The sequence below is a fragment of the Sarcophilus harrisii genome, chromosome 3 (assembly GCF_902635505.1).
Source record: "Sarcophilus harrisii chromosome 3, mSarHar1.11, whole genome shotgun sequence".
In the NCBI taxonomy this organism is placed as follows: domain Eukaryota; kingdom Metazoa; phylum Chordata; class Mammalia; order Dasyuromorphia; family Dasyuridae; genus Sarcophilus; species Sarcophilus harrisii.
This window is the reverse complement of record NC_045428.1, coordinates 380,717,549-380,739,303: the sequence shown is the minus strand read 5'-3', so window position 1 is coordinate 380,739,303 and position 21,755 is coordinate 380,717,549. Positions and strand designations below refer to the sequence as shown.

General features: G+C 32.9%; 1 protein-coding gene across 7 annotated transcripts in view; it reads left to right on the top strand.

Annotated features, from left to right (window-relative positions):
• The window catches only part of GULP1 (GULP PTB domain containing engulfment adaptor 1), a 493,495-nt gene extending 476,468 nt beyond the window's left edge, over nucleotides 1-17,027 (top strand). For all 7 annotated transcript variants that reach the window (XM_031960337.1, XM_031960329.1, XM_031960335.1 and 4 more), the window contains one exon: nucleotides 16,940-17,027. In XM_031960337.1, coding sequence (XP_031816197.1) covers nucleotides 16,940-17,014 — 75 coding nt within the window. In that variant the 3' untranslated portion in view covers nucleotides 17,015-17,027. The remainder of the gene's footprint in view (nucleotides 1-16,939) is intronic.
• The last annotated feature ends 4,728 nt before the right edge of the window (nucleotides 17,028-21,755 follow it).

Sequence of the window (21,755 nt, the reverse complement as noted above, 5' to 3'; positions counted from 1 at the left end):
TAATCTCTAAGTCAATCTTCCTTCTCCACTGAGTAAAATCTAAATAAATATGAGAAAGTTTTAAAGTAAGGAGGTTTTTTTTTTCTTTCTTTCCTTTAAATTTCAGATATTCCAGTTTTCTGAAACTCGACTATCTAGATGATCTTGTATCCAAATGGTTTGGACTCTAGTGAAATCAATGTGAGTCTGTGAATATCTAGTATAGAGAAAAGAAAATCAGATTCAGTTAATACATTCACTCTTTCTCATTCCATAAGAGTCTTGACATAAGTCTCCTGGCTCTGGCACCAGGGGAGCACACTGTAAAAATACTTATTATTAGATTATTATTATTATTGTTAACTATAGACCACTGAAATAAGAGTGCTTTATGCAAGATACATCCTTCTTCTGATGATTTCAAAGCTGAGAATAGATTGAGTCACTAGTTCCATTCAGCATTTACTGATTTATGCTTTTATGACATTATGGCATTCCTCTGAGAATGTAGGAAGGACCTGGCATACACCAGTGAATTACTTAGATGTATCAGCAGGGGTTTCCAATCAACCATAATTTTTAAATTGGATATATAATCCAATTGTCAGCTCTCAGGACATTTCAATGGCCACATTAAAGGTCAGGGTAGAATTGCCCTCTATGAGTTTAATCTTGGAAAAGTTTCAATAGTATAGAAGGTCTCTCAGGAGGCTTGATTTATATAACTTGTTAGAAATGCTTTATTTTATCCTGTTGCACTTAAAATTAACATTTCCTTTGATTTAAAATTAACATTTCTAATTTATTATGCATCTGAACAACCTTAAATTATTGTTTAGTCATTCTCTCTATAGATAACGGAATAGTGACGTATATAATACTTCAGTCAGAATAAATTGATTTGCAGAATATTTTTCCATGCAGTAATGCTGAAAAAAGGTCTATATATTTATTTTTCTATATCTGTCATGAGATTTTAACTATATTTCTTCACTTAAGTATTCCTACATATGTTTCTGCTTCCAAGAAAGAAATTATTCTGTTATATCTATCTATTTAAACTTTATTACTTATTGCTAAATGCCTAGAACAATAACAAATAGAAGTTACCATGGTATTTTCTGAGGTGACCAAAACTCCTTGACACTTGTCATTTATTTTAAAGCCACTTAAAAACCAATTATGGATTTTTTTTTTTACCAAATAGCTACATTTTGACTTTTCATTGTGCCCAAGTAACATTTTAAACCCCTAAGATCTATTAAGGATTACTGAAATGTCCTTGTGAGTAAATTCAGGGTCATAGTTTTAAATGTGGAAATGATATTGGAGGTCATTTAATCTAACCCCCTTTTTTCTGTAAGAAGAAACTGAGACCCAAGGAGAATAAGCGATTTGCTACTGTATCACAGATATTAAGCATCAGAGACATCATTTGAATCCAAGTTTAAAATGTGCTGGAGCCAGCTCATCTCAGCTTTTGAAAGCCAATTGCTAAATTTCCAATTGAGTTCTTACATCTTTGAAATTAGCAAGTGCTGCACACAAGGGCTTGATTTGTTATTTTATTGATTACCCCTGTTTTAGAAAGTATGAAGAAAAGGTTGATAATGTAGATTGAACTTAAAAATTTGTTACATATTCTCAGAGAACTGGTTATTAAATTTTTTTAGCATTCTGCTTGTAATGTTCTCTGTTCAGTTTTCTTGGGGTCTCTGTGAGCAGCCTTCATTTCAGTTCAGCAATTACCACAAGAATAGGCAGGGGTTAAAGTCCAATTCCTTTATCATCTCCTTCCTGGGGCTGGGTAGCTTTCTGGAGAGCTTTTCAGACTGGCTTTGGTCTCAGTGGAGAAATGCAGGAGGCAGGCACGCCAGCAGGAGTCTGACTGAAGGTGAAATGAATTTCTGTCTTCTTGGCTCTGAGAGCTTCTAGTGTGCTTGTCTTCTCAGCTCTCTCTCTGAGCTTTTGAGAGCTTAAGCTCCTGCCTCCAGTTCTCTCTCTTCTTTGCCTCTGAATCTGAGTCTAGCTGAGGCTTCTAGCTTATATGCTCTACACTGAGTATAAACCAATCATTATATCATTAGGAAACCAATATTTGTTGTAAGATTACTAAATCATGCTAAACTAGATAACCATTGTATCATCAATTCCATTTAGTACCTTGTAAGCATCCTTGTTTCAAGTTCAGAGTTCTGGCCCATAACACTGCTGAACAAAAAAACTCTAGAAAAAAAAATTGGCATTGTGCAAGGCTCCTTATCTTCATTCTATCATTCTGATTGACCAGTTGAGAGCATTTGAAATCAGTAGCCACATTCAGAATGCATAATGTTGTTTACTCTTTCTCTTTGGGGCCCATGGGAAAAAGAACCTGAATCTAGTTAACACATGGTCATAAATTTTGTGGACTTATTCCATCATGCTTCTTGAAGAGCTTTAAAGTCTTGAGAGCCTCATCTGGATTTCACTGGGAGACTACAAAACCACTCTGCTTTAGTTAACCTTGTCAATATGTTCAGTAAAATGAGATAGGATCAGAGTTTTTCCCTCAGGCATGACCTATTGAAGAAGCATACCTTTTATGTCATTAATAGAGAGAAAAGTCCAGGTATCTACCAGAAATATTGAAGCTATTCTCTTGTATTGACCCTTTGTCCTACTAATTAGCAGAATTAATTTTCCTCTGGTACATGGCCAATAAAGTGAACATCACAAGAAAACACAAGATAATAAATTCAAAGTCTGAAGGGATATTGAACATCATCTATTACAATCTCATTTTACAGATGAAGAACCTAAAGAAGGGTTTTTCTTTATATTTCTAGGGAATATCTACAGTTGCCAGTGGTTGCTGGCTAACTAATCTTTAAATCCTTTCTCCCATATGGGCCATTCTAATGCATTATTGAAAACCAGAGTTTGTTGAGGGTTGAAAATTGTAAATCCTTATACATTTTATACATTAATTTAATTTAAAAGTATGTTTATATTTCATACTTATTCCAGTAGTCAGATTAATTTTGGTAAGTTTCAGTCATGGATTTTTAAATTGTTTAATATGTCATGGACCCTCTTGACAATTGCATTAACCCATTTCTCAGAATGATGTTTTTTAAAATGTATTTATTTTTGGTAAATATTATTTTGTTTCTTTCAATTAGATGCGAAGATAGTCTTCAAAATTATTTTAAAAAAGATTTTGAATTTCAATGTTTGCTCTCTTCTTCCCTCTCAGTCCCCTTCCCATTTTGGCAAGTAATCTTCTATCAGTTATACAAATGCAATTATGGAAATATATTTCCACATTAGTCATGTTGTGAAAGAAGATACAGAATAATAAGGAAAAGCCTCAAAAAAGTGTTGAAATATACATTATAAATATGTTGAAATATATATTAAATCCAATATATGTATACATATTTATACAGTTATATTGCTGTACAAGGAATATATATGTATATATTGCTGTACAAGAAAATCATATCAAGAAGAAAGAAAAAAAAATTGTGAAAGAAAACAAAATACAAGCAAATAATAACAGAGTGAGAGAGAATGCTATGTTGTGTTCTACATTCTGTTCCCATGGTTCTCTCTCTGGGTGTAGATGGCTCTATTCATCACTGAACAAGTAGAACTGGTTTGAGTCATCTCATTGTTGAAGAGAGCCACATCCATTAGCATTGATTGTGGTATAGTCTTGTTGTTGCCATGTATAATGATCTCCTGGTTCTACTCATTTCACTTAGCATCAGTTCATGTAGGTCTCTCCAAGATTCTCTGAAATCATCCTGCTGGTCATTTCTTACAAAAAAATACTATTTCATAGAATTCATATACCATAATTTATTCAGCCATTCTCCAACTGCCGGGCATCCACTCAGTTTCCAGTTTTTTACCACTACAAAAATGGCTGCCACAAATATTTTTGCACATGTGGGTCCCTTTCTCTCTTTTAAGAGCTCTTTGGGATATAATCCTAGTTAGAAACATTGATGGATCAATCTAGTGTTTGACAAAGCCAAAGACTCCAATTTTTGGGATAAGAATTCACTATTTGACAAAAATTGCTGGGAAAATTGGAAATTAGTATGGTAGAAACGAGGCATGAACCCACACTTAACACCTTACATCCAGATAAAAACAAAATGGGTTCATGCTTTAGGCATAAAGAATGAGATTATAAATAAATTAGAAGAACATGAAATAAGTTACCTCTCAGACTTGTGGATGAGGAAGGAATTAGTTATCCAAGAAGAACTAGAGATCATTATTGATCACAAAATAGAAAATTTTGATTATATCAAGTTAAAAACCTTTTGTACAAACAAAACTAATGCAGAAAAGATTAGAAGGGAAGCAATAAACTGGGAAAACCTTTTTAATGTTAGAGGTTCTGATAAAGGCCTCATTTACAAAATATATAGAGAATTGACTCTATAAGAAATCAAGCCATTCTCCAATTAATAAATGGTCAAAGGATATATACGAACAGACAATTTACAGGTGATGAAATTGAAACTATTTCTATTGATAAGAAAAGATGCTCCAAATCACAATTGTTCAGAGAAATGCAAATTAAATCAACTCTGAGATACCACTACACACTTGTCAGACTAGCTAGAATGACAGGGAAAGATAATATTGGAAGGGATGTGGGAAAACAGGGACACTAATACATTGTTGGTGGAACTGCGAATACATCCAACCATTCTGGAGAGCAATTTGGAACTATGCTCAAAAAGTTATCCAACTGTGCATACCCTTTGATCCAGCAGTGTTACTACTGGACTTATATCCCAAAGAAATCCTAAAGGAGGGAAAGGGACCCACATGTGCAAAAATGCTTGTGGAAGCCCTTTTCATAGTTTCTAGAAAGTGGAAATTGAATGGATGCCCATCAATTAGAGATTGGCTGAGTAAATTATGGTATATGAATGTTATGGAATATTATTTTTCTGTAAGAAATGACCAGCAGGATGAATACAGAGAGACTTGGAGAGACTTACATGAACTGATGCTGAGTGAAATGAGCAGGACCAGGAAATCATTCTGCACTTAAACAACATTATATATTTCAAGAGGACCAATTTTGATGGAAGTGGCTATTTTTGGCAAGGATCCAAATCGGTTCCAATTGATCAATGATAAACAGAACCAGCTACATTCAGAAAAAGAACTCTGGGAAATGAGTGTGGACTACATGCATTTTTGTTTTTCTTCCCAGGTTATTTTTACTTTTCTAAATCCTATTTTTCTTGTGCACCAAGAAAACTGTATGAATATGTACACATATGTTGTATTTAAGATATACTTTAACATGTTTAACATGTATGAGACTGCCTGCCATCCAGGGGAGGGGGTGGAGGGAAGGAAGGGAAAAATTGAAACAGAAGTGTTTGCAAGGGTCAATGTTGAAAAATTATCCATGTATATGTTCTGTCAATAAAAAGCTATTAATAAAAAATAAACATTGATGGATCAAAGGGTATGTACAGTTTGATAACTTTTTGAGCATAGTTCCAAATTACTCTCCAGAATGACTGGATCCATTTACAGTTCCACCAACAGTATATCAGTGTCCCAGTTTTCCCACATCCCTTCCAACATACTTCGTTATCTTTTCCTGTCATCTCAGCCAATGTGACAGGGGTGTAGTGGCTTGTCAGAGTTGTCTTAAGTTGCATTTCTCTGATCAATAATGATTTGGAGTACCTTTTCATGTGGCTACAAATAAATTCAATTTCTTCATCTGAAAATCATCTGTTCATTTGACCATTTTGACCATTTATCAATTGGAGAATGGTTGAACTATTATAAATTTGAGCCAATTCCATATATATTTTGGAAATAAGGCCTTTATCAGATCCTTTGAGTGTAAAAAATGTTTTTCCAGTTTATTGCTTCCCTTCTAATCTTGTCTGCATTAATTTTGTGTGTATAAAGATTTTCTAACTTGATGTAATCAAAATGATCTTTTAAGGTCAAAAATGATCTTCTTTGGTCACAAATTCCTTCCTCCTCCACAAATCTGTTCTTCTAATTTGTTTATAATATTTATTTACAATATCATTCTTTATATCTAGATCATGAACCTATTTCAACCTTATCTTGGTATATGTTGTTAAGTGGCAGTCAATGCCTACTTTCTGCCATACTAATTTCCAATTTTCCCAACAGTTTTTGTCAAATAGTGAATTCTTATCCCAAAAGCTGGAGCGTTTAGATTTGTCAAATACTAGATTGTTATAGTCATTGGCTATTTTGTTCTGCAAATCTAACCTATTCCCCTAATCAACTTCTCTATTTCTTAGCCAGTACTAAATGGTTTTGATGACTGCCTCTTTATCATATAATTTTAGATCTGGTACAGCTATGCCATTTTCATTTACTTTTCTCTTCATTAATACCTTTGAAATTCTTGACCTTTTGTTCTTCCAAATTAATTTTGTTGTTATTTTTTCTAGGTCAGTAAAATAGTTTCTTGGGAGTTTAATTGGTATAGCACTAAATAAATAGATTAGTTTAGGGAGTATTCTCATCTTTATTGTATTTGCTTGACCTATCCATGAGTACTTGATATTTTCCCAGTTGCTTAGATCTGACTTTATTTGTGTGGGAAGTGTTTTGTAGTTTTACTTATATAGTTCTTGACTTTCCCTTGGTAGATAGATTCCCAAATATTTTATACTATTGACAGTTATTTTAAATGGAATTTTTTTTATATCTCTTGCTGCTGGATTTTGTTTAGTGATGTATAAGAATGCTAATGATTTATGTAGATTTATTTTGTATCCTGCAACTTTGCTGAAGTTGTGATTGCTTCTAATAGTTTTTTATTTGATTCTCTAGGGTTTTCTAAGTATACCATCATATCATCTGCAAAGAGTGACAATTTGGTTTCCTCATTACCTACTCTAATTCCTTTAATCTTTTTTTTCTTCTCTTATTGACAAAGCTAACATTTCTAATACAATACTGAATAGTAATGATGATAGTGTGCAACCTTGTTTCACCCCTGATCTTATTGGGAATGATTCCAGTTTATCCCCATTACATATGATGCTTGCTGATGGTTTTAAAAAGATGCTGCTGACTTTTAAGGAAAATTCCATTTATTCCTATACTCTCTAGTGTTTTTAAATTAGGAATGAGTGTTTTTTATCAAATGCTTTTTTTGCATCTATTGAGATAATCATATGGGTTTTATTAATTTGGTTATTGATATAGTCAATTATGCTAATAGTTTTCCTAATATTGAACCAGCCCTGCATTCCTGGTATAAATCCTACTTGGTCATGGTGTATTGTCCTGGGAAGATTACCTGTAATCTCTTTGCTAATATTTTGTTCAAGAATTTTATATCAATATTCATCAGGGAGATTGAGCTATAATTTTCTTTCTCCATTTTCGTCCTACTTGGTTTAGGTATCAGTACCATGTCTGTGTCATAAAAGGCACTTGATAGGACTCCTTCATTCTCTAGTTTTTCAAATAGTTTATAAAGTATTGGAGTTAATTGTTCTTCAAATGTTTGGTATAATTCAAATGTAAATCCATCTGGTCCTGGGGATTTTTTCATAGGGAGTTGATTTATAGCTTGTTCTATTTCTTTTTCTAAAATGCGACTATTTAAGCAATTTATTTCCTCTTCTGTTAATCTGGGAAATTTATATTTTTCTTGATATTCCTCCATTTCACTTATCATTTTACCATTTTTCACTTGTTTCATCTCCCAATTCTCTGATATCTGCAGTTCTCTTTGATGATTTCCTGAAAAATAGTTTCTAGGCTCTTTTTTCCTCATGTATTACAAGGAGTCCAATAATCCTTAAATTGTCTCTCCTAGATCAATTTTCCAGGTCAATAGTTTTTAGTAGGTATTTTATTTATTTATTTATTTTTTGGTTCTGCTTGATTGATTCTTGTTGTATCATTGAGTCATTCATTTCCACTTGTTCAGTTCTGAGTTTTAGTGAATTAGTTTCTTCCTTTAATTTTTTGCTTCTTTTTGTAATTGTCCAATTGAATTTTTAAATGAGTTGTTTTCTTCTATGGAATTTTTTTCCATTTCACAAATTCTGTTTTTAAGGAGTTATTTTCTTTTTCTGTTTCACAAATTCTGTTTTTCTGGGAATGGCTTTCTTTTTCCATTTTATCAAATCTATCTTTTAATGAGTTATAAACCTTTTCCAAACCCTCTTGCAAAGTTATCATTTCCTTTCCCCATTTTTCTTCTAGATCTCTTTTAAGATCCTTTTTAATTTCTTTTAGGAAAGCTTTGTGTGATTGGGACTGGTAATTAGTATGTGTAGTGAGTAGAGGGCTGTGATGACTGTGTTGATACCTAATAGGATGAGTGAGAAGTTAGATCAGGAGAATGAAGTTATAATTACTATAAGCTCTCCTAAAAGGTTAATAGAGGGAGGTTGGGCTAGGTTAGCAAGACTTGCCAATAGTCATCAGGTGCATATTAGTGGAAGAATTATTTGGAGGCCTCGAGTTAGGATCAGGGTTCGGCTGTGAATGTGTTCGTAGTTAGTATTGGCTAGACAAAAAAAGTATTGAGGAGGTGAGTCCGTGGGTGACTACTAGTACGGTGGCTCCTATGAAGCCTATAGGGGATTGTATGAGGGCTGCAATGATTATTAATCCTATATGACTGGCAGAGGAGTATGCAATAAGTGATTTGAGGTCTGTTTGTCATAGGTAGATAGAGCTTGTTATAATTATACCCCAGAAAGAGAGGGTTATAAATGGGTAGCATAAGGTTGTACTGTTCGGTTTGGTGAAAGCTGTGATTCGTATAATTCCATAGCCTCCTAGTTTCAGTAGAATGGTAGCTAAGACTATGGAGCACGCAATAGGGGCCTCCACATGTGCTTTTGCTTATATCACCTTTTAGGGCTTCATCTAGAGATAATCTGCCTTTAGTCTCCTCAGGGTTTGAAATATGTTCTTCTCTTTCATCACAAAAGCTGTCTCTTGTCAGAGTCCTCTTTACTTTTTTACTCTTTTTTTTTTTAAGTTAAGGTCTGGGGTTTTTTTTTTTTGTTTGTTTTTTTGGGAGGAGTTCCAAGGTTTCTCTACAAGCAGCAGTTTTTTCTATAAGCTGGCACAGCTACAGTTGAGTCAGTGCTGCCTCACTCCCGGTGCTGGGTGGATGTGGCTAGGTCTGGTGAGATTCTGGAATTTTGGGGTTCACTAATGACCTTTTGCGTTTGTGTTGGATATTTTATAACTTCTCTGTTGATCTACTGGCTTGCAACTAGGGCAAAGTGGTCAATACTGCCATAGATTCCTGTAGATTCCTCCCCATAGATTCTCCATCACATGGAGACTATACAACTACATAGTCATCATCATCCTGTAGAGTCCACACTGCCCCAGGACTCTGTGCTGGAATTTATGCTCAACTGCTTGTGCTTTGCTGCCTCCTTTCCCATTTCTAATTAAAACAGACCTTTTCTGGTGATCTTTGAAATTATCATCTGCTGGTAATTTGTTGCATTTCCAATATTTGTGGATTCTGTTGGTTCAGAGCTAATTTAGAGGCTGGATTTACTAATTAGTCTGAGGGTTGTAGAAGGTCAGAAAGAAACATATGCCATCTCTGCCATCTTGGCTCTGACCCCAAAGTCTCCCCAGAGTTCTAAATGGGCATTTTTTAAATCAATAGTGATTTAGAGCATTTTTTTCCCCATATGACTAGAGATGATTTTGATTTCTTTATCTGAAAACTGCTTTTTCATCCCTTGGCTATTTTTCAATTGAAGAATGATTTTTATTGCTATAAATTTGACTCTATTCTCTATAAATTTTTAAAATGGGGACTTTATCAGAAAAACTTGCTGTAAAATTTATTTCCTATTTTTCTGCTTTCCTTTTAATCTTGGTTGCATTGCTTTTGTTTGTGCAAAATCTTTTATTTTATTATGATTCTCATTTTATTTTTTATAATAATAACTTTTTATTTTTCAAAATACATGCAAAGAAAATTTTCAACATTCACTCTTGAAAAATTTTGTTTTAAATTTTTTTCCCTTCCTCTTTTCCTCCCCTCTTCCCTAGATAGCAAATAATATTTTAAACATTAAACATGTACAATATTTCCACAGTTATCATTCTGAACAAGAAAAATCAGATCAAAGGGGGAAAAACAAGAAAGAGAAAGCAAACAAACAAGGAAACAACAACAATAATAAAAATGGTGAAAATACTATGTTGTGATCCACCTTCACTTTCCACGGTCCTCTCTCTGCATACAGATGACTCTCTACCATCACAAGTTTATTGAAATTGCCTTGAATTACTTCTTTGTTAAAAAGAGCCAAGTCCATTACAGTTAATCATAATCTTGGTTCTACTCACTTCACTCACCATCAGTTCATGTAAGTGTCTCCAACCCTTTCTGAAATTACCCTGCTGATCATTTCCTGAAGAACGATAATATCCAATTACATTTATATGCCATAACTTATTCAGCCATTTTCATACTGATGGGCATCTGCTCAGTTTCTGCTTTCTTGCTACTACAAAAAGAGTTGCACAAACATTTTTGCCAATATGGATTCTTTCTCCTTTTTTAATGATTTCTTTGGGAAACACACCCTGTAGTATCCTACAGTATCCTGTAGAGATACTGCTAAATCAAAGAGTATGTTTGTTCAAAATCTTGTTAATTTAATGTAATCAAAATTAACAATTTTGCATTTTATAATGTTCTTTATCTCGTTTGGCCATAAATTCTTCATTTCTCCACAGATCTGAAAGGTAAGCTCTTCCTTGCTTTACTAATATGCTTATGGTGCCTCCCTTTATGTCTAAATCATGTACCCATTTAAATTTTATCTTGGCATAGGGTGTAAGATATTGGTCTGTGCCTGGTTTCTGCTTTACTGTTCTCAAGTTTTCCAAGCAGTTTTTATCAATAGTAAGTTCTTATCCCAAAAGCTGGAATCTTTGGTTTTATGAAACAATAGATTACTTTAGTATTTAACTATTATGTCTTGTGAACCTAACCTATTTCAGTGAGCAAACACTCTATTTCTTAGGCAGTTCCAACTAGTTTTGTATAATATAGTTTTAGATCTGATAAATCTCGGTCTTTGCATTCCTTCCCTTTAATTCCCTTGATATTCTTAACCTTTTATTTTTCCAGATGAATTGTATCATTTTTTACCTTTATAAAATAATTTTTGATAGTTTGATTGTCATAGCATTGAATAAATAAATTAATTTGGGTACTATTGTCATTTCATTACATTAGCTCATGATCAGCTGGTATGTTTGTAATTGTTTAGATCTGAATATTTTTGTGAAGTGTTTTGTAATTACATTCCTATAGATTTTGAATTTATTTTGGAAAATACAATTCCCAAATATTTTATGTTATCTACAATTATTTTAAATGATATTTCTATTTCTATCTATTTTTCTTGAGTTTTGTTTGTAATATAATAAAATGCTGATGATTTATATGGGTTTATTTTATATCCTGCAACTTTGCTAAAGTAATTAAATATTTCAAGTATTTTAGTTGATTTTTTAGAATTCTCCAAGTATACCAACATATCATTTTCAAAAACTGGTACTTTTGTTTCTTCATTGTCTAGTTCAATTATTTAAATTTGGTTTTTCTTTTCTTATTGCTAAAACAAACATTTCTAGTACAATATTGAGTAATAGTGATGATAATGGATATCCTTGGTTCACTGTGATCTTAGTGGCAAGGCTTCTAGCTTGTTCCCAAGATAGATAATTCTTGCTTATGTTTTTAGATAGAAACTATCACTATCATTTTAAGGAAAGCTCTATTTACTTTCATGCTCTCTATAGTTTTTAATAGGAGTTGGTGCTGTATTTTGTCAAAAGTTTTTTTTTTAATTTATTGAGATAACCATATGATTTTGGTTGGTTTTCTTAGTAATATGGTCAATTATGATATAATATTGAACCAGACATGCAATACTGGCATAAATCCCACCTATGAGAGTATTTATCCTGGTAATAAATTGCTTTAATCTTGTTCCTAATCAACAAGATTTTATTTATTTTTTTGCATCAATATGCATTAGGAAGATTGGTCTATAATTTCCTTTCTTTATTTTGGCTCTTCCTGTAGGTATCAACACCATTTTTGTTTCATTAAAAGAATTTGGTAAAACTTCTTTTTCATGTATTTTTCCAAATAGTTTAGATGGTGCTGGAATTAAAAGTTCATTAAATTTTTGGTATAATTCAATCGCAACTTCTAGAACTGGAGATTTTTTTCTTAGAAAGTTCATTGATGGCTTGTTCAACTTATTTAAAATAAAACATATTTACCTCTTATGTTAAACTGAGAAATTTGTAGTTTTGTAAATGCTCATCCATTTCACTCAGATTTTTACATTTATTGCATATTGTTGGGCAAAATACCTCTTCATTATTGCATGAATTTCCTTTTCATTGGTTCTTGAATTCATCCTTTTCATGTTTGATATTGGCAATTTGGTTTTATTTTTTCTTTTAAAAATGAAATTAACCAAAGGTCTTAATGTATTTTTATGATAAAACCAGTAGTAATCAAAGCTTCTTTGCCTTCCATAATATCATATTCTAAGCTCTCAGATTCTTTAAAGTAGAAGATGATAAGTTATGTGTTATCCTAACTGTGGCTTCTTGATATCTGAATTGTTTCTTTTTTGGCTATTTGCAGTATTTTCTCCTTGACCTGATAGTTCTAGAATTTGGATACAATATTTCTTGGAGTTTTAATTTTGAAATCTCTTTCAGAAGAAGATCCTTCAAAGCTTACTTTTATCTCTGGTATTAGGATATCAGGACACTTTTCCTTGTTAGGTGATGTTATTCATACTCCTTTTTTATTTTTTGTGAAGTGTTTTGTAATTACGCTCCTATAGATTTTGAGTTTATTTTGGAAAATACAATTCCCAAATATTTTATGTTATCTATAGGAACATATTTTTAATGGAGCATTTTCTTTTCTTAGATTTTGTACATCTTTTTCCATTTGTCTAATTCTTCTTTTAAAAGAGTTATTTTGTTCAGTGGATTTTTTTTTTCAAATTTGGCTAATTCTATTTTTACTGTATTGTTTCCTTCAATCAATTTCCACATTTCCTTTTCCAAGTTCGTTCTTTTTTCATAACTCTCTTGTATAACTAAAATTTCTTTTCCCAATATTTCTTCACCTTATCCTAATTGATTTTTAAATCCTTTTTGAGCTCTTCCCAGAGAATTTTTGAGGTTGAAACTAATTTATATTCCCCTTTGTGGTTTTGCATGTAGGCATTTTGAAATTGTTGCCTTTTCTGAATTTGTATTTGATTTTCCTTTATTATTAGTGGCTTTCCATGGGTTTTTTTGGTTTTTACTTATTTTTTAATAGTTGAGCTCTGCTCCTGGGATGAAAGAGGCACTGTCCCACAGTTCTTGCATGGGGGGGGGGGAAAGGGATGTTGTCCATGGCTTTTTTTTCCATGGTCTTTGAGACTAGTAGCTCAGCTCCTTGGCTGGGATGGTCCAGCCTGGTTGTGCCTATTGTGCTCTGGATTTAAAAACTGGCAGTTTGCCTGCTGCTTTGGGATTTAATGAACACCTATCAAATTTGTCTTCTGAAGACCCACTTTTGAATTTGAAAAACTAGTCCAGGTATATGTACATAGATGATAGGTATGAAGAGATATTAAATTGATTGATATACATGGATATATGACATTAGAGGAAAAGAGAGAAAGACAGAGACAGAGAGACAAGGGACATTAGCAATTATATGAGAATGAACACTTTGAGTTGAGGCAGTTCCAATGCTCCAATTCAGACATTTCAGATATATATATATATATATATATATATATATATATATATATATATATATAGGAACCAAGTCATATCATTGAGTAGAACTTCAGTTTATAGCCCTAACATGCACATGGCTGGATTCTTCTGAACCACTGAAACCCACTGAGAAAGAAGGAAATTCTTGAGGGAACTGATAGATTTGCTAAAATGCAAGCTTCTTGCAAATAAGGATCGTTTCATTTTTATATATCCTCAATAACTGGCATAGTGCTTGGCATGTACTAGATGTTTTATGAAAGCCTGAGGAATTAAATCAAATTAATGAAATGTTGACTTAGCCTTGGTCAGATTTTATTAGATTATATGTTTTTTTAAGCACAAGCAAGTAATAAGTCCAATTATAACCCCATTAATATGAGACAACTTTTTACCAAGACTAAACCACAATCAAACTTCTAAATTTTAGTTTAAGAATACTATCAAATATAACATCAAATATATCTCTTTTTGAGTGATCACTTCAAGAAACCAAAGCTATTTTAAAAAATAAATATAAGAAGTTTGCTTATTTTCCCTATTTGGTACCGGTGCTTGAATATGATAAAATTCAGGGTTCCATTTTTATTAGCAAAAATGGATGCTAATTAAATAGCCATGCTTCACCCTTAAAAAGGACTTTTCCCACATGTTCCACTTCAGTGGGCACATATGCAAAGTAATTAAGTGACTTTAAAAATACATCAGTTTCTTCCAACTCTATTCAAGTAATTATTGGCCTCTGATTTATTCTGTTTGGGTTGGAGTAGAATCAGCTCTTTGGTTATATTCACGACCTTTTCCTCTGGCTGACTCTTTATTGCCTTTTATGGAAAGTAGCATCAGCTGACTAAAACAGATTTGTCGGCTCCTCTAGGACATCATGAACTGGAAAAATGGCTTAGGTTTCACGTTGATATTGTTATGGTTTAGACCTGTTCAAAGAAACTGAGATTTATTTCCAGAGGTCTCAATGAGTTCAGACAGGGCAGAAATCAGTTCATTGACTAAGTAATAATTAATCGAACACCTCTTAAATTTGTCTTCTTAATTCCCACATTTACACTGTAACACATGCAGCAACATATGGAAACTTAGTAATTATAAGAGAGTGAGTATTGTAATAAGTTAAAAGGCTGCTTTTGCAGATTGTAGGTCAGCAACTGAGACAGAGGATTTCTCTGTATATTGTTTTAGAGAAGACATACAAGAATGCATAATAAATACAATGCCATACAGTTCAACTGTGTTAAGTAGTGAGAAATTTTATCCATTTTTCCTCCACTCAAGGCTTCCACCTCTTTATTTCTTGCTCTCATTTCCTCTTATCTGAACTATTTTAACAATCTCTTAATTGGTCCCACAGTTTTCAGCCTCTCCTTTCTCCAACTTATTTACCACACAACTGCCAGGGTAATCTTTCTTAAGCACTCGTTTGACCATCTCATTTCCCTGCTCAAGAGCCATCCCAACTGAGGCAGATTAGAACTCAGGAAGAAGAGTTTTTCTGATTTCAGGTCAGTATTCTATGCACTGTGCCATCTAATTGCCCTTACCAAACAAGAAAACAAGTCTCAAAAATAAGGCATCTTGAGATGGGTAAAGCTGAAACTAAGAAGAGTGAGTCTAGAATGGTGTGCTGGGACTAGCTCATATTGAAAAACCAATTGTTAAATTTTTAGTGTTAGCATTCAAACCTTAGAAATGAGCAATTGTTAAAAAAAAAAAAAAGCCAGGGCTTGTCTTATGGCTTTGTCAATTGTGTTCTAGACTTAAGATAGAGATAGTGAAAATGTTAATAATGGAAATTAAAATTAAAAGGATGTACTATTTTTTGTTGTTTTCCTGGCTTGGAAATGTTAACTGGGAGTGAGAGGAAGCTTTTGACTTTTTAATAAAATGGTAATGCAGGTCAGGACTCCACTGATCTTTATTCCAGGCCTTGTACTTTATCAAAAAAGGAATAATGAAGAGAAAAATGGGACACAAAATTCTCAAAACCAGGACTCTTTAGATTGAACACTGATAAATGCAGAGCAAAAATACTTTGATAGTTGAGCCATTTCATGAAATATATATGTAAAAGATCAAGGATATATGTATGTACATAAGCATATGTGTATTTGTATGTGATTGGGGTAGGGAGGAGGAATCTGAAAGACTGAGTCATAATTCCCATGAAGATTAAAAAGTCTGAGTCATAGATGTTGATAATCAGGAAAGAATCAAAAATGTAACTCCTTCTTAGATTTTAATTTCATTCATTTGTTCTGTGAATCTTTATTAATTTTAGTGCCTGTCATCTATTGATTATTTTCAACTTAAAACTTATTTGTACATTTGTGCTTACATGGTATCTAATTAAACTGTGAGCTTCTTGAGGGCAGGGACTATCTTCTCTCTCTCTCTCTCTCTCTCTCTCTCTCTTTAATCTCTAGTGCTTAGGACAGTCCTTGATGTATAGTAGAGGTATATTTGATTTTATTGTGCTTTTGTTTCACACACATTGTGTTATTTTAAAAAAAAAGTTTGAAGTGACCCCATATCAAGCAAGTTTTCAGGCCATTTTTTCCAGCAACATATGTTCACATTGTGTTTCGCACATTTTGGTAATTTGCACAATATATTTCAAACTATTTTATTACTATTATATCTCTTATGGCGATACATAATCAATGACCTTTGACATTGCTATTCTAACTATTTGGGGCACCACAAACACTACCTATATAAGACAGAAAACTTAATTGATAAATACTGTGTGTTCTGACTATTCCACCAGCCAGTAGTCCCCATCTTTCTCCCTCTCCTCCGGCCTCCCTATTCCCTGAGACACAACAATAGCGAAATTAGATAAATTTCAATTTCTTGGAAGACTTGTATAAAGGTCATGTCAAGTTGCAAATACTTTAAGAATCACATCATTAATGTAAAAATGAGTCAGATTTTGTTAGAGATAAATTTTTATTCCAGAATAACTTAACTCTTTCTATAAAAGGATCATAGGAGAAGACTAGTGTGTATATTGAGAGAAATTAGATAAATTAATAACCTACAGTGGTCTTTAATTGTTCAAGTGAAAAGAATAATTGAGACAAACTTCTTTTTTTTTCTTAAGAAACTGTCAGTTTCCCCAACCTTCTACCATGTTGATCAGTCAGCAGCCATCAACATCAAGCCAAGAGCCTCATAGAAGGTTGATGATGGTTAGTATTTAGAAATAAAATATTTGTTTAATTAAAATAGGTACGCTTTTAATATATAATATCATCACACACTGAATAGACTGCATTATAGTGTAAGTTTGGCTTTTATGTATACTGGGAATCAAAAAAAAATTCATATGATTCATTTTATTACAATATTCACATTACTTCAGTGGTCTAGAACAAAACTTGCTAACCTATCTCCAAGATATGCTTGTAGGTCCTTAGTAAATGTTTATTGACTGACTAGTTTGAAGGCCTGGATGTAAATCAGTGTATCCCCTCATTTTGGGGAAGAGGGATGGATTTGAGGAAAATCTGGCCTAATGATGGAGCCAGGTAACAACTTCTAAGGAGGATACTGCCCTTGATCTTTTGGAATCATTCAGAGCTCATAAATTCAGACAAGAAAACCCAGAAGGAAGCAAGTTCCATGTTCAGAATACAGTCCAGAAGGGGTAATACTAGAGAAGTTCCCTATGAGGAACTTCAAAACTTATGAGATTATTACAAGTACCAAAGGTATTTATATTTAAAAATAGAAACTAGGGTTTTTGGTACCTGAAGCAAGAAACATTAATGATAATGCTTTTACTGGAGGTGGGACATAGAAACAATTCCTGAGGCAGAGGCAGATGTACAGAATCAATGAACCTCCTAGTGGGGAGATTGCCCACCTACGTAGAATCAGGCCATTTGGTAACTTTCCATTTAAACTAATTATTTGTGAAAAGTTAGTTACTAAAGTTAGTTGTTACTTTACCCTTGACATTCAAGAAGCCTGATTACTGAATTGAATAGTAAACCCTAAGTTAGATACATGGATTTTTTTTTTTTTTTTTTTTTTTTTTGGAGAAAGGGATTAAAAAAAAAAAGTTTTAAAAACACTCCTGTCTTCTCACTTCTTTCTCACCAAATCCACTTCCTTGATTTTTACAGAGTAAAGTGAGGTCCTAGGGAAGGGAAGAGTCTTCTTCCAGGCCACAGAAAAATGCTAATTTGACTTTTCCTCAAATGGAAGATAAACTGAGGCAGTCAAATTGAGCTCAATTTTCAGACAGAGCTGAAAGGGCCCTTAAAGTTTGTGCTTTCCAATTTCTCTATCTTATAGAGAAAGTTAGAATAACCTTGAAAAGTGTTAGGTCATGTCTATTTTTCAGACTCCCAGGCCAGCGCTTTTAACCAAGATGTTAAATTTGGCTTCCATCATTTTTTGGGGGGAAAAGGAAAAGATTTGGAAGGAAAGAAGTTTTCTGGGAATGGAGAGGTGGGGAGGAAGCTACTACTCTAGTCTGTCATCATTTTTACCTTGATCCTGAGTTACCACTAGGATTGGCTTCATCCTCTAGGATCTATCACATCCACTTCCCAATTTTTTCTTGAGTATATTATAATTTCCAACTGTCCTAGATTGTAAAATATGTTATGTTCCATTTTTTGGTTTGTCTCCTGGAATAAAGAGTGAATATATGAATATATCTTCTGGTGTATTTTTTTTCATTGTTCTGCTATTTGAATGGCTCTAGAAAAGTGCAGTTTGAGGCCTTCTTCTCCTTATTTATAAATGAGGGAGTTATCCCAAATAATTTCAAAGGTCCCTTTTGGCACATATGCTCCTATATGTTGATTTTTTTCCTTATTTGGGTTAATACAATAGAGAAAATTTGGGTTAATGAATCATTATCCAACTTGTAGAAGTATTTATGATTTGAGAGATATTTAAAGTTCTTTCCTTTTTTGTCTTTTTAAAAATTTTATTTCAAAATAGGAAAACAGACAAAGTAGAAAAAATTGTAACTTATGTAGAAGAACATAAAGGAGTATTCAAAATATGAGAAAATAAGTTTCCATAAGAAACTCTATATTATAAATACTACATAGTGGGTTCAGAATTATCCATCTTTACTTCCTTCTAAATTTTCTTCCGTTCTCAGCTGTATGCTTTTAATTTAGTTTTTTTTCTATCCTTTCCTTCCCTTCTCCCCATTTTCCCCAAGAAGTAGTTATTTAATATTACTCTTTGGGGATACTTTTTACTTCAGTATCCTCCTCAGAAGATAAATTCCAGTTTTTTTTCCTATTCTCATAGAAACCATATATAGTCAGATACTTTCTCCTTTGTCTACTCTTTTTTTTTTTTTTAAGAGAGCTTGTTAGTTCAATCACTTCTTGTCCTGAGTTGAGGGTATCTCTGCCTCAGTTTTCCTCTCTAGCCTGGAACCTGAAACCAAGAACTCTACCTTCCTGTAAGTGATAGCAGTTTTATTAAGCTTTATTAGTTTAATTTGCATTACATATAGGTCCGTAAGGACCTGCCTACTGATATATTAGAACACTTATGGAATTGACTGAAAGACCTACCAAGTCAGTAATTTTCCTTTTTTGAGAATTTATAGGAAATTGATTTATCTAAAAATTGAAAAGATACAAAAGTGTTCACACTTAAAAATAAATAAATGAAGGATATTTTCACGATCCTGAAATTTTATCACATATTATTTCAATTTCTTGGAAAACTTTAAAAGTCATGTCAAATTGAAAATACTTTAAGAATCACATAATTAATGTAAAAATGAGTCAGATTTGGTTAAAGATAAATTTTTATTCCAGAATAATTTAACTCTTCCTACAAAAGAATCATAGGAGCAGACTAGTGTTTTATATTGAGAGAAGCAATCTTCTTGTATACTCAAGTCTTGTGCAATCCCACAAAAGAATCCCTTCTGTTCCAGCCTTAACAGGTATCCATCTCTTGGAACATTCTCACTGACTAGGAATGATCTATAATAATTTTTTGAACCATAGCTACTAATATGGCTTTAATGATATAAAACTATACAAACCTACATATAATTCATTAAAATGTGGATATTATTTGGAAATCAGCACTAAAACAATTGTGTACAATCATGTGTGCATGTGTCTGAGTATGTAAGTATATGTTATCTATTTGTTTGGCAAAATAATGGTTCACAATTATTTATCTGAAATAAAAAATCTGAGGCCAGCTGGAAGACCCTCTGCTACATGGCTTATTTTGGCACATAGTCCTAGATTTTCCACCAAGAAAAAACAACATATAAACTGGGAAACTATTCCTTAGAAGAGTAGTTTTGAAACTTTCATCCAAAAATGTTTGTTCCCATCTTCCAAACGCTTAAAATATTCACAAGCTATCAATGTGTGAAGCATGAGCTAGTAAGAAAGTGCTGTCATTAGTTTCATGGTTATAAAGCCTCGAAAGCCTTATTAAAAGGATGGATACTATATGTTTTCCAAACTCAAGGTTTCCCCAAATGTTCTCCTCAAATGCACACATAAACTTACATGAAATGATTCCTTCCTCCATGAATTTGTTTTTTGTGGGGTTCTCATGCAACACTTGAGATAGTTTGTTTGGGTTGAAAAAGAGCCATCATTACCCATTAGTGTTTTCCTCATTTGGGTACTTGCTTCCAAGAGAAATCTTTCTAGTGCACTTTTGTTTGTCTATTGTGATCCATTTATTAAATACCAAAAGGTCACTTCAGGATCCCCAAAATAAGGCAAACTTAGAGGATGTGCCAGAATATCCTTTGTGTAAACTTCAAAATTCTTGAGATACAGGATCATAAATTTGTTTCTGGAAAGAACCTATGAGATTATTTAGTAAAACTCCCTCGTTTTATAGATAAAGATCTTAGGCCAATACTGTCAGTCAATGGTGTGCTGGAACAAGCTTGAATTGATTTAGGTGCTATTTGTTAAATTTTCAATGTGAGCCTTTACATCTTGGAAATTGGCAAATGCCAGGAATTGGGGCTTTAGTTATTATTTTGTTGGTTGTCTATACTTCAGAAAGTGATGGAGAAAATTTCAATATTGCAGATAAGTATTAAAGGAATATCTTGTCTACTTCCCTTCCCCATCGCCATTTCCCAGAAAGCTGATGGTTAAATAACTTACTAGCCCATGACTGGTGTCAGCAAAAAGAAAGATGATATTGTGCTGGTCATAAAGAGAGGTTTCTATGAGTGTACATATTCCTCTATTAAATTTGCTTTATATATCTAAAGAGAATTTAGAATTGTAATTCTCCTCGTTAAATGTCTTGGCATTATGTTCTGATAAATATAAATCCCTCAAAGCATACTGAAACATTTGGGTGATCTTTAGTTTCAGAGACTTGATTTAACAAAAGGAAATATGAATTTGAGTAAAGGATTCAATCTTTGATACTTGCTCCTAGAGAAGGTCCATTCCCCATTTTCCCTATCAATAATTAAGGTTCAAAATTCAACTTTTGGAAAAGGAGTGTTACTCTTTCTAAGTTGGCCTTCCTGTCTCCAGGCTCATGTGATTTCATACCATCTGTCCTAGAGTTATCAAAATAATCTTTCTAATTTTTTTCATTATTACAGTTCTTTGTTAAAAAACCGACAATGGATCCTTTCACTGCTTTGCAGAGGTACAGGTACAGAAAATGCAAATAAATTATGTCAGATGAAATTAAAATAACCAATTAAGGATTCAATGTTAAAATTAATTAGGGACTTATTGTCTAAAATAAGTATCTAATGATTGGTTTTGAAAAAATAAGCAATATACGTCAAGAGGAGAGGAAAATTATCATAGGATGAACTGGTTAGAAAACATTTCATGTGGCAATGAAAGAAGAATAAGGAAGAAAAGGGAGAAGAACGTTATAGAGAAGAGTAAAAAATAAAGCCAAAAATGAACCTTACCTAA